The following is a 13,589-nucleotide window of genomic DNA, read 5'->3' as shown; positions in this document are numbered from 1 at the left end:
ATATTTATGAAAGAGATTTTTATGCTTTCTTATTTTAAGCTCAAAAGGAAGGAAGGTTTAGATTAGATGTCAGGGGGAAGTTCTTTACAGAGAGAGTGCCTGGAGAGGCTGTGGATGCCCCATCCCTGGAGGTGTTCAAGGCCAGGTTGGATGGGGCCCTGGGCAGCTTGGTCTGGTATTAAATGGGGAGGTTGGTGGCCCTGCATGTGGCAGGGGGGTTGGAGATTCATGATCCCTGAGGTCCCTTCCAACCCTGGCCATTCTGTATGATTCTATGATTTATGCAATTCATCATGTAATACAACTTTTAAGGAACACTAAAACTCTTTTTTCAAGAATTTGAAATCAACAGGACCATTCCTTCTGATATCAGTATGTTTGCGTTGGATCACTGCTAATGATCTACATAACATTCTGAATTTAATCCAAACACAAGGTCTGGTTTTTAACATGTCAACAAACTGGGGCTCCAGTGAAGATTACAGCAGTAATCCAGAAAATGTTGCTTAACTGGGTTGTTTCAGCAGAAGTATATCCCATGGGATGAGTTCATAGTTTTAAAACCTTGTTCATTTTGACCTCAAGAACTTAGCCTAAGAAAGTGGAGAAAGGACAGCGGAGTTTCAAAATGAAAATAACGACAAAAAACTGAACAACTCCTTGTATCACTTTCTATAGCATCATTAAGTTTTCTCTTTACTGAGTTCAGTCTAAGACTGTCCAGCTTTGTTTAACACAAATCTAACACCCTGGCAAATGCTGTCATGCTGTCATGATCCTGAAGCAGAGAAAATTCTTTAGAAGATGGAAGTTGACAGAGAGTCACATCCTTCATTAGATACAGCATCTAGTTCACCAAGTCATACTTATGCCCAAACAACACTCTGTTCTGGCATTATGCGTGTTTGGCTTCCAGGCTAGGTAAAATCCCAGAAATGTACTGTAGCAAGTAGTGATTTACATGAGTGTATCTAGAAATAGCACTGAACTTCTCACTGCCCTTATGGCTTGCAGCCTCTGGTTATCAGAATCATGCAAATTAGTGCATTATTATTGTTAGAGTGATCAGTATTCTACCATGCTCAGTACAATGTAATTACAGAGGGATGTATTCTTTGACTTCAAATAGAGCTTATATTTAAATCTATTAGGAGACTACAGTTGGAATCATGAAAATTTTAACCTGAGCTAATCACGCTGGGTTTCCTTTTTAAATAGGAGATCCGGTGCAGTCCAGGATGCGCTGTCTCATTCTATGGAAGGTGCCTACAATCAGTCCAGACTTGCATCCTAAAATGCACCTATTTTCCTGCTCTGTGAAAGGACAGAAGTATAGCTGCTTAGCTAGACAGGTGTGTATCACAGAATGGCCCAGGTTGGAAGGGACCTCAAGGATCATGAATCTCCAACCCCCCTGCCACAGGCAGGGCCACCAACCTCCCCATTTAATATCAGACCAGGCTGCCCATGACCCCATCCAACCTGGCCTTGAACACCTCTAAGGACAGGGTGCTTCATTTTTTGTACAATACACATTGTAGACATGCAAAATTAGATGAGGTAAAACCAAGACGACCCTCTTAAATACTTCTGCAATCATCCTTGTCTTAGGACCATGTCCTTGAACCTTAATTACTCTACAACAAAGCAAAAAGCTTCCACACGAAGTTCAACAAGCACATGACTTCAAATTCTCAGACTTCCGCAGTCTGAGAGAGCATGGCATCACAAATGAGATTCCTACCAGTACATTCCAACTGCAGAACATTATGCTATTAGCAGTGGTTACATACGTAGAGTTTCTTATAACCAGGTTCTTCTGTGTGGTGGTGTGTGGGTTCTGGGGGTCAAATCGTATGAGGTGCTGAGCTGTTACATCAGTGACTTCACCAGGTTCAGGGCTGCTTTCTCCGCCTGTAACATGCAAAAGCTCCAGAGCTATCAGCTGTCCAACCCCTTGAAGAAATAAATAGGTATTATTATTTACCATCTGGCTACTAACTTTGCTATATTACTCATTAACACCAAATGTCAGCAGTGGCCATTACTGATTATATCTTGATTATGTATGGTGTTTCCTCAACTTTCAGAGCTCTGTACAGTGTTTTCCTGGTGTTATCAGGAAAATATATTATCCTATATTATATATCCTATTATATATCCTATTATATATCCTATATTATATATTATTAATTACATATTTTTATTATATTTTCACCATCTATCAGTTGAGATCCTCACTTTACGAACTTAATAGATTTGGATTTCATGGCCACAGCCTCAGCTCATTTACATCAGCATTGTTTCATTGAAGACAGCTGAGCATTTGTAATGGTTGATCATGTAGCTCCCAGTATAATAAGCAGCAAAAGCATTATTAAAATCTACTGAATGAAATACCTGTAGTAAGGTGATTGTATGGATCTGAAGTTAAGCCTAATGTCACAGTATTCACAGTTACATCAGTGGACATGCACTCACATTTGCAATAATTTAAACTGGTTTCACTTGTCAATCAAAGACTGCCCATCTCTCCTTAACTCAAGATATGTCCCAAATTTGCTTCACACCCATATGTCCATTGACCACCGCTCACATTATGAGGATCTGCATGTTAGAAGGACGTTAGGAACAAACCTGTGACTGTAACATCATTGACCTGGCAGTTGTCACAAACAATGGTGTATGTTTGTTGTGAGACTTCTGGCAAAGAAGGGAAAAACACTACCTGAAAGAGAAAATGGCAATAGTGATGTCATAACTGACTTTTCTCCAGGAAGTCATAAACTTAAATTTATAAGTGCTCAGTAACAGACAGTCCTTGTGATTAATGACTTCATAATCCTACATTTACAATAATAATAAATAATCCTACATTTACAAGAAGCAGACAGAGCCAAGTTTCCTTAACACAGACCCAAAAGAAACAGGTGCCTTCTGGGGGCAACTACACCTACATATGTATATCTGGTCGGTCACCACAGGCTGTCTTTGTAGTCCCTGTCATTGGAGGCAGTTTATTACATTAGTCATACAAACTGCACCCTCACAATCAGTTCTTCCTCCTTGTGCAAAGCCAATGCTGCCTGTAAAGCTCCAGCAGTGTGAGCAGGGCCAGCTGCTGTGTGCCCTTCCTGAGATTCACTTAAGAAAAAAAGAAGATTCAGGTCCCAAACTGCACAACCTTTGGCTCTGGTACCGCGTGCCATGTTTTCTTCTGTTATCCATTACCGCCTACAAGTCTAACGTGTTAAATCCACCTCTTCTTCCACATGTGTGGCCCTCCTGAAGCAATGCAGCTAGCTGGGAAGTGAGAAGAAGAAATAACTCATCTCCTTTACCCACACCTGCATGACACGATGCTTTTAGCAGCAGCCAGGAGGGATTGGAGAAAGGCAGGGCTGGAGGCTGGCTGTGTGCTCCCTATACCATTCATCCTCTCCCCATAGTGATGCAATGATGAAACATGGCTGTTGGTGAAAGCAGATGTGCCAGGCTGCAAAACTGCTGCAGGATCTTTTTCAGCAAACAGCAGAGCAGAAATGAAAGATTTGTACCTGCTGCTCTATGCTGAAATGATTTGTTTTCCAAAATATCTTTCCAAGAAAGCTCTCAAAGGAAAAGTTTCTTGAACTTAATGTTCCAGCTGGAGTAAAATAAAGACTCCTGTGTTCTTTGATTCCTGTTTTCTCTAACGGGATTCTTTGGATGAGCAAAATCTGGCTGATCTCTGAGTAGGTAAGTAAGACTTAGAAGCTATAATGAAAGACCCTTCTGTAGGGCTCACAGCTGCAATTCTTCCAGAATAATTCCACAAAAGGTCTTAAATATTTTTTGTTCATACAAACTCAAATTTGCAGGATCCAGACCTCATAAAATTATGCTGTTTTCCTAACATAAAGTGCAAATACTTTCTATAGCAGTATATACTAACCTCCACTGTTGTACTCTGCCCTGGAGCTAGCTCAAAACCAGCAGGATAGATCCCGAATGGATCCTGTATCACAGAACCAAGAGTGGCAACAGCCTAAGAGTTTCAGGGGGAAAAAAAATAAATAAGAAAAAAAGATAAAATTAAATCAGCTTGTTGTTTTCACAATAAAGGGTTACCTAAAATAGGAGGTATACATCACTGTTCTACCCCTTCCCATTTCACACATCTCTAAAGTATGTGGCTTAAGTACAGGACTTAGCTAGAATAAATACTCCATGTTTTCTAATTACCTTGATGAAAGCAAAAGGAAGAAAGGTGCTGTCTGCAGAGACAAATGTTCACCTCAGGAGCTCTAACACACTTCATCACAAAAGAAACCTATAGCTTTGGAGAGTGGAGCTTGATGATCTATAAGATCCCTTCCAACCTAAGCCATTCTATGGAGCAGTTATGCCTGAGCACAGGAGCTGTATCTGTTTCTACGTGCTTATGACTCTGAGCTGGATCTGCAGTATTTCAGGAGGGATAACCTGGCACATCAGGTATTCCAATAGCATTTACTTCCAACACATGAAAGGCCAATCCACCAGACACATTTTTATCTTTGTCCACACCACTTAGACACTGTTTTGTGATGGCAAGCTAAAGAAAAAGCAGTACTGGAGTGGACTGCTAGGGCCTGCAGGTGCAGCCAGGTCAATAAGTGATATTTTTGGTGAGCAGGGAAACAGCTCAAGCAATGCTAGAACTGGCTGCATTTCCGTTCATGAGTAATAAACTGACCACTCCTCCCAGAGGCGAGTCAGAGCGCCAGCAGGAGGACAGACAGGGAGACTGGGCTGGAGAATAAATGTGAATCCCTGAAGGAATACAATAGTACAGATGTATCCAGTAAGGCCTTAAGACTTTGGTGCTACTATACCATCATTTTCTCAAAAGCCTTCACAGCAGGGCACCAATACCATACCATGTCCAGGGATAATGGCCTCAAGTTGCACCACGAGAGGTTTAGGTTGGATATCAGGAAAAAACTTCTTTACAGAAAGGGTTGTTGAGCACTGGAATCGGCTCCCCCGGGAGGTAGTTGAGTCACCATCCCTAGATGTGTTGAAAAACTGGATATGGTGCTCAGGGACATGATTTAGCAGAGGGTTGTTAAGAGTTACAGTAGTATGGTTAGGTTGTGGTTAAGACTTGATGATCTTTAAGGTCTTTTCCAACCTGAGCAATTCTATGATTCTGTGATTTTCCTTCTCATCGCTCACCCTGAAATTAGGAGGTGGCCAGGCTTCCTGTGGCATTATGCAGAACTTCCCAGTGCTAAATCCCTCATTTCTGCATAAAAACTCTGTTACTTTTCTTCCTCCAACAAGGCAGAAACCACAGTCTATAATATGAGGCACTGCAATGAGGAACACAGAAAATCAGTTATACACGGACAGTGAAAGGTAGCAGATGGCCAAGCCAGTTAGTTCTTAAACAACTTTTTAAAGACAATGCTGCTACATAGGAATATGTCATCCTAAAAAGTCTTACACTCTTTCCATTTGAAAGTTAAATGGTATGAGTTGTGTATTTCTGCATTCATCTTACATTTGAATGGTGCTTTGTACTAAAAAACTCCATTGCATGATGGCAGTAAGGTGATCTTTCAAAAAGATCAGTGTAACAGGACAGCTGTATTTAAACAAAAGCAGTGTTGTGTCTTGGTTGTTGCAGCTGAGGTTAAATATTTGGGAGATGAATTGATGAATTCAGCAGGTCTGCCATATCAATATATAGTGAATGCAACACAGAATGAACGTTAATGAATAACAGTAAATATTTATAACTAAAAAGTAATTCCTTAATGTTTACAGTTAGAAGTTTAGGAATTGACAAGATATGATTATAGAAGAGTTGTTCCTTTCTCTAGTACAGTGAAAGAAATGAGCTCCATGTGGCACATACAAATAATGGATGAAAAAATTGACAGGATTGCATTTTAACAGCTAAGAAATCTATTCGGAGTAAAAATGAGATGGATGGCAAAACGTAGAAAAAGCATTGCCACATTTATCCACATTTGTTTTGCAATATAAAATGGAAACAGTCAAATTAAAAAAAAAAAATCCATTTAAAATAAGAGAAACTTAAGAATTGGACATTACTGACGTGTTAGCACTGGAGGTGGTCTTTTAGCTTGAACTGGGATCAGAAGAGGTTCTGATACTTGAGTCTCCACTAATATATGATCTTCATAATCTGCTAGACTTTCAGGAGCAAATTGGACTGTATACTGGCATGTCATCCCAGGAGCAATCATTCCTCCCTTTCCTGGAAATTTTCCTTGGAAAAAAAAATGCAAAGTAAAAAATCACAACCTCCCAAAGTTGGCGTAGGTTTTCATGATCACAAGTCTCTCTGGAAAGGTGCCTATAACCTCTCCCCATGTATCGCCTAGGTCAAACTGATAAAAGCCACAAAGGACCTGCCAGTGCAATCTGTGCGTATGTCAATTTTTCACTGAAGTCAAAAGAATTTTTTTTTGTCTGAAATATGCTTCTCATAAGTACAGAAGTAAAATGAGAAGAAGCATGGGCATGTTACCCAGTTTCCCTCTGCCACAAAACAAGATTTACAGGTGTGCATTTAACTTTCAAACATTCCTACAATGCTTTGACCATGATACCACAATCTCTTTAGATAGTCTAATCTCATGCCTGGCTAAACTATTGTAGGAAGCATATTTTAATTGCTCTTCCTCAACCGAATCTTCCTTGCTGCAATTTAAGTATGCTGTTTCTTGACCTTTCTTCACACTAATTTCAACGGACACTAAATCTGTTCCTAGATGAGTTTTGGCTAAGCTTCAGTCTAGATATTCCACAGATACAAGTGCATCTGATTTCAAAGATTTTCATGTTAATCTTCTCAAATAATTCATTAGGCCTTTTGGATCTGCTTTTGAATTGCATATGAATGGTCCCTGAAATGCAAAACAACATTAAGTTTCTAAAGAACTGAGCAGATCATTGTACTATCCAGAGCAGTATGCATAGCTGAACAAAGTACAGAGTCTCTGAAAACCCTTTGTTGAAGCAGATACATTAGATCTTTTAAGTAAGTTTTATCATCTTAAAGGCAGTAAAAAGAACACTCACCTGGCCCAATGGCAAACACTGAAGTAGAGGGAGGAATAACTCTTACACGGTGACATGTTGAAGTGATGTTCTGAAGCTCTACAGTTATCTTCATTTAAAAAGAAAATACAATACTACATTGTGTTTATTGTCACTCATTATAATGGTTGCAATTCCCTACTGCTTTGCAAGTAGTACCTCATTTATCATCAAGACAGGCCTTAAAATCAGGAATACTGCCCAAGCTGAAACGGATCATTTTTCTCAATTTGTTCAATGAAGTCTCTGTCAAACACTACCAAAACCAAGTAGAGATTGGAAAAGGTTCTCTTTAGTTAATGTTAGTTGCATGTGTGAAAGGATATCTTGAACAAAGCTAAAGGGTCATTAAATCAGTACAAAGAAGAAGCACAGATTTCTGTTGAACTGAGGGATGCCAAAAGATTGGGTGAAATAGGTAGATTGTGGCAGGACAAAATGCTTCTCAGTGACCAAACAAATTCCCTACAAAGAAGTTCTCACCTCATAAACACGGCCAACTTCATAATCAGAGAACAAAACAGTAGGTGGATTGGCAAGAAACACAGGAACAAAGGAGGTATCACTGAAAAAAGAAAAAAAGAAAAAAGAAAGAAAGAAAATGACATTATTTTACTGCTGGGTCTTTGAATATTGACAAAATGAACATTTTCAAAGTGTATACTTTAGGAAAAAAAATCAGAATGTAGTGTAGAGGCCATATATTTAGCTTAAAAAATACGTGTAAATCCAAAGTAATTCTATAGTGAAACTCTCTGTGAGTTCCTGCTCAGAAGCCATAAAATGTAAACACTGCTTACCCTGTGTCACATTCTGCTTCTCTGCTGCTTATGATCTGTTCCACCTGTCCTTGAGACATGACAAGAGATTTGCCTCCATGAAGAGCATTCGGTGGGAAAAAGCGGGGATTCTTCAGAAAATTCTGTGTTTTCTCAAGCTTGGCAAGGTAAGCACGCTCTTCTTCTTTCTCTGCTTTGCACTTACTGCCTTTCCAGTCTGCCTTCCGTGAGGCACTAGATTTCTTCAAAAAACAAAGAGACACCGAAACTCTGAGGACAATGGAAAAGATAACTGTACATGACTTATGAAAGCATCAAAACTTGAAAGAAAAATATGCTTCTCTTTTCATAGAATCATAGAATGACCTGGGTTGAAAAGGACGACAATGATCATCCAGTTCCAACCCCCTGCTATATGCAGGGTCACCAACCAGCAGACCAGGCTGCCCAGAGCCACATCCAGCCTGGCCTTGAATGCCTCCAGGGATGGGGCATCCACAGCCTCCTTGGGCAACCTGTTCCAGTGCCTCACCACCCTCTGGGTGAAAAACTTCCTTCTAATATCTAACCTAAACCTCCCCTGCCTTAGTTTCAAACCATTCCCCCTTGTCCTATCACCATCCACCCTCACAAACAGCCGTTCCCCCTCCTGTTCATACGCTCCCTTCAAGTACTGGAAGGCCACAATGAGGTCTTCCTGGAGCCTTCTCTTCTCCAAGCTAAACAAGCCCAGTTCCCTCAACCTTTCCTCATAGGAGAGGTACTCCAAACCAGTTCTTAACAGACCAAAGAGAAAAAATTCTGGAGCCAAATCGGTAATGCGCAGACATTCACTTTTTGTTCCAGGATTAGCAATAGACCCTACAATTCTGAAAGAATAAAATCAATAAATCCATAAAATGTACCTTACTGGTCTTTGTGGTCTGGTGGTAAGAGTCTGGAGTTGAAGGTAGAGTTAATGTGGATAAAGATACACTTGGTAGACGACCAGATATTTTCTGGAGGTGTGCAGACATCCGTTCACATGAGTGTGAGGAAATGCGCTGCTTAAAACTGAATGTCTCCTTGACATAGCCAGGTTCTGGTTTTCCTGTAATTCAAAGGAAAATGTAATTTTGAAAGAGAAGAACATGAATGATAAGCATTTATTCTATGCACAGGCATATGAGTTTATTTTGGTCTTGTCAATGGTAAAATGATACCCTGCGAATCCTCTCAAATTTCATTCGTATTTATAGCTTATTTTGCACAGATGAAACAAAGTAATTTAATAACAAAACTTTTATAAGTATCAGATAAACAAGCTATGTAGAAAGAAAGCTATATTACTGTCAGAAAGATGTTTTAGTCTTACAAGTGGGACTTAAAGGAGTGTCCTGTTGGGCTTACACTAAGTTCTATATGATGGTCGAATGATAGTCAGAAAATTGACGTAGACAAGATGGATCATTTCAATCCATGCTCCTATTCTTCAACAATGAAATTGAGGATACTTGGAGTATTTAGATTATTGACTTTGTTTTGAATTACAGTGGGTAAACAACCCAAATCTTGGAATTTGTGATTATACAGTTTAGTCTGAAAGATCTATGAAGAAGTCTTGACATTGTTCCAAAGATTTCCGCAATTGTCTTAATTTGAAAATTAAACTGAAATATTGACTAATCAGAAAATTTCAATCTCAACCTATATAGAACTATATAGAATACAGTTTTATCTCATTGAAAATGTTTTTTACCTTGATATAACCACTTCTCTACTTTGTATACAACATGTAGTTACAGCAATATGCAAATGAAATTGAATAAAGGCAGAGAAGTTGCAATTAATACCGAACTGCAAACAAATGTGTGACCACCATTAAATTTAAACTCATTAATCCATTAATTCCAGAGGATAGTAATTTTAATTTGCCAATTTTGTTTTGACACTGTCCCTCTAATACCCTTTAGGCTGTTTTACACTCTTTTAAAGCAGAAGGAATTTTTATATTAGAATATATTTATCTATAAAAATATACTCAGATCTGCTGTGTCCTCCAATGCTTCAGTTCTTGTAGGTTGTACTAAAAAGTCCCAATTATTCTCTTCTGTAAAAGTTACCTTTTGGTGCTCTAGTAACAGGTACTTTATCAGTGATGTAATCATCAGGACAGGTTAAATGATTTTTTCTTAGAAGTTCATTATCCACAATCCACCTAAAAGAAGATGCCACTACAACAGCAAAAGATGAAAACAAAGATAAGCACTGAAGCTTAGCCCCTCAAAGTCAGCCCAAAATTCTGCTCTCTTTTTACCTCAGTACCAGGCAATATTTTTGGATAGATAAACAATCCAGTATTTTAATCCGAGGATGTGGACATGCATCTCCACAATTTTAAATTCAGTTCAAACTCAGCTGTTTAGCCAACATGATCTTTGATAGTTGTTGATATATAGCAAGGTGTGCATGTTTGTTGTAAGTTAGGTGGGTAAGCCATTGACAGCAAGTTTAATACCCTGAAAACAACCTGGTCATTTAATTTCTAACAGTGTTAAGCAGATGTTACCCTTCTCGAATCTCTGCACAAAATCAAAGTTGTTCTGTCGATGTAAAACTAAACTAGAAGCTCATGAGCCTCATGTCAGCCCCATCATTGATTGCAGACCAATGTTGTGTTAATCCCCTGGTACTACAGGCACATAATGGGGAGAAATAGTATTTCCGGAATCCTCACCTGATGGTAATCCCATTTTGTGGAAGTCTTTCCCAGCATCTCCTTTAAGCACATTTAGGGCCCTTTCTTCTTCAGCTTTTGCTCGAACCTGTGCCTGAATGATGTTCTCTTCTACTATATCAGCTTCTGTCAGTCGGCGGTTATACTCTGCTACAAGCTGTCATAGGCAAGGGTGATCATAGAGAAATAACTGTAATTTAACCCATCACAAATAAATATTAAATATCTCCTTACAGAGAAATGTTTTCTATTTGTCTGAGCGGTAGACAGAGGTTGGTAAAACATCATTAATTCACAAGAACAAATTGTCATGCTAAAACACCTTCACTGCTTTCATTTAATTTGAGCTAGTTTAAGAAGCAGTATCCAACTGCCCATGTATCAACAAGAATATGTGAAAGATAAGGAGAAATATGTGTCATTTACCTCAGTTGGTGTCAGAGCACTTGTAGCCTATTTATGAGTTTTCCATTGAGCTTTTATGTCATAAGATTTAACCATTTGACTGATTTATTTATTTTTAATAGAAAGAGCAGGATCCAGTCAGCTAAAATTGCATGCTTTTTCCTGTCCTGCTTATTGTGAGTTCTCTCCACTGTCAATGGAATCCAATGGATCAGACAGACTGTGCCCTGTAAGGGCCCTATTTTTTTATTTTCTGACAATATAAGAGAGCCTTGGGTGACAAGTTCAGCTCTCACACAGAAGTGAGAGACATGTACTGTCAGCTGAAATAAATCTTGGTCAGGCAGACAGCATCAGAAATCAGTATTCACATCTATTACTGAAAACATGCTGTGAGCACTCACGTATTCATTTATTGATGTATTCAGATTTGCTCTCTCCTATTTTTTAGAAGACCTCAAAATTAATAATGGAGTCGCAGAATCATTAAGGTTAAAGAACAGGCATCTACAATCACCAAGTCCAACCATCACCCAGCACCACCATGCCCAGTGACCACATCCCTCAGTGCCACATCTCCGTGTTCCTTGGACACCTACAGCGATGGTGACCCACCACCTCCCTGGGCAGCCTGTGCCAAAGTGTTAACACTCCTTCTGAGAAATTCTTCCTAATATCCAACCTGAGCCTTCCCTGAACAACTTACGGGTATCCTGGCCACCTGAGCACACTGCTGGCTCATGTCCAGCTGGCTGTTAGCTAACACCCCCAGGTCCTTTGCCTCCATGCAGCCTTCCAGCCACTCTGCTGCAAGCCTGTAGCCATGCATGGGCTTATTCTGTAGTGCAGGACCTGGCACTTGGTCTTGCTGAACCTCATGCAACTGCCCTCAGCCCATCAATCCATCATGAATTTGCATGTCATCGTTGCACAGGGGCCATAATAACCTTCTCTGCATTGCCCCTATTTTAATATAGGCAAGGCTGAAGCCAGCACAAAGTAACAAGAAGTAACCTGAACAGAGCTCCAAACTCTGCCTTGATGTTGCCTTGTACCTTCTCCAGCTCCTCTGTAAAGGCCTCGTGGTAAGCATCATCTCCTCCTCGGGACTTGAGCCAGTTCGCCTCTATGTCCGCCCCTATAACATCTCCAGTGTACAGGTCCTTAAAGGTGCCGCTCAGCAAGTGGGAGATGTCCTGAGGATGTGAGGAGATGAATGTTTAAAGCCCATATGTGTATGGAAGAAGAGCTCCGTGTGCCCGCCAGACGTTACCTGTGAGCAGGTGGAGGGGCTGCGCTGCGCCATGGAGGCCTCCGCTGCCCAGAGAACACTGCTGTCCGTTGCTGAGCGACCGCACAGGCAGTGAGAGCTGGGCCCACCCCGGGGCGGCGTGAGGAACCCTGGCCAAAATGAAATACAAGGGGTGAACCCCCCCAGCTGTTCCTCACTGCTCACCCAATGCCCTTCTCACCACTGCAGCAGCTCCATTGTTATCAGTTGTCACTTTAAGCAGAGCAGTTGATCTAGCATCATAGCCTCCATGAGATGCTCATACAGCATTTCTGCCCTTTGGCTTGTTTCTGCCTCCTTCATTATCAACCTGAAATATCATCACTCTTCCCCTCAGCCTGCGCTAACGTCATGGCTGTGTACGCTGGTTGCTAACAACAGCCGCTTGAGTGGGTGATATTTCCTTAGAAACCGGCCTTGTGCGGCGCTTTGTGTTTGCCCTGCCTCCTCTCTTTGTTGTTGTTTTTCCTTCCCCCGCGTCGTGCTGGGAGTGAAAGAGGCCAATGGTGGTGGGGCTTCTTCCTCGCTGTCAGAGCAGCTGGGAGTTGGATGCGCTGGATTGCTGGGCTGGGGACAGCTCTGTGAGGTTCAGCACAGCCAAATGCCAGGTCCTGCATTTTGGTCATAACAACCCCATGCATCGCTGCAGGTTTGGGGCAGAGAGGCAGAAAGCTGCATGGAAGTGGAAGACTTGGGGGTGCTAGCTGAGCCAGCGGTGTGCCCAGGTGGACAAGAAAGCCAGCGGCACCCTGGTTGTGTCAGCAGGAGCTATGAGGGGTCTGGAGCACAAGTGTGATGGGAGCAGCTGAGGGAGCTGGAGTTGTTCGGTGTGGAGAAGAGGCTCAGGGAGACCTCAGTGCTGTTTACAACTGTCTGAGAGGAGACTGTGCTGAGGTGGGGGTCGGCCTCTGCTCTCAGCTAACAGCGATAGGACGAGAGGTAATGGCCTGAAGATGCACCAGGGGAGGTTCAGGTTGGATATTAGGTACATTTTCTTGTCTGAAAGACGTAATGCATTGGTACAGCTGCTCAGGGAGGTGGTGGTCACCGTTTCCAGAGGTATTCAAGAACCATAGAGATGTGGCACTGAGGGACATGGTCAGTGGGCATGATGGGGGTAGGTTGACAGTTGGACTTGGTGGTCTCAGTTCTCTTTTTCAACCTTAGTGATTCTAGGACTCTGATTCCTGCAAAGGGAATTTGCAGAGTTCTAATGGTGGAAGTGTGATAGGCAGTGTGCTGGTGTGCTACTGCCCTCTGATGGCCTTTGCCAGGAAAGGGCCATCACGAAAATAATTTGCCA

General features: G+C 41.3%; 1 protein-coding gene and 1 non-coding gene across 6 annotated transcripts in view; both read right to left on the bottom strand.

The window, feature by feature from the left end:
- Window positions 1-12,694, bottom strand: part of DLEC1 (DLEC1 cilia and flagella associated protein) — a 46,493-nt gene extending 33,799 nt beyond the window's left edge. For 2 of the 5 annotated variants that reach the window (XM_085226945.1, XM_010712326.4), the window contains exons 1-13: window positions 12,269-12,692; window positions 12,051-12,191; window positions 10,591-10,747; window positions 9,977-10,087; window positions 8,780-8,964; window positions 7,896-8,116; window positions 7,579-7,660; window positions 7,078-7,165; window positions 6,089-6,262; window positions 5,200-5,336; window positions 3,935-4,027; window positions 2,638-2,728; window positions 1,794-1,956 (exon numbers count right to left, since the gene is read on the bottom strand). In XM_085226945.1, the coding sequence (XP_085083071.1) occupies window positions 1,794-1,956; window positions 2,638-2,728; window positions 3,935-4,027; window positions 5,200-5,336; window positions 6,089-6,262; window positions 7,078-7,165; window positions 7,579-7,660; window positions 7,896-8,116; window positions 8,780-8,964; window positions 9,977-10,087; window positions 10,591-10,747; window positions 12,051-12,191; window positions 12,269-12,301 (1,676 nt within the window). In that variant the 5' untranslated portion in view covers window positions 12,302-12,692. Of the gene's footprint in view, window positions 1-1,793; window positions 1,957-2,637; window positions 2,729-3,934; window positions 4,028-5,199; window positions 5,337-6,088; window positions 6,263-7,077; window positions 7,166-7,578; window positions 7,661-7,895; window positions 8,117-8,779; window positions 8,965-9,976; window positions 10,088-10,590; window positions 10,748-12,009; window positions 12,192-12,268 lie in introns of those variants that run through there. The other 3 variants (XR_014884102.1, XM_085226947.1, XM_085226946.1) reach the window with 3 other exon arrangements.
- On the bottom strand, window positions 11,885-11,989 carry LOC116216785 (U6 spliceosomal RNA). Its single transcript, XR_004160236.1, has one exon. It is a non-coding gene; the product is annotated as a U6 spliceosomal RNA (small nuclear RNA).
- Window positions 12,695-13,589: the final 895 nt, after the last annotated feature.

Source organism: Meleagris gallopavo, chromosome 6 (genome assembly GCF_905368555.1).
Source record: "Meleagris gallopavo chromosome 6, MGAL_WU_HG_1.1, whole genome shotgun sequence".
Lineage (NCBI taxonomy): Eukaryota > Metazoa > Chordata > Aves > Galliformes > Phasianidae > Meleagris > Meleagris gallopavo.
Note: the sequence above shows the minus strand (reverse complement) of the source record. Positions and strands in the feature narration are given on the sequence as shown.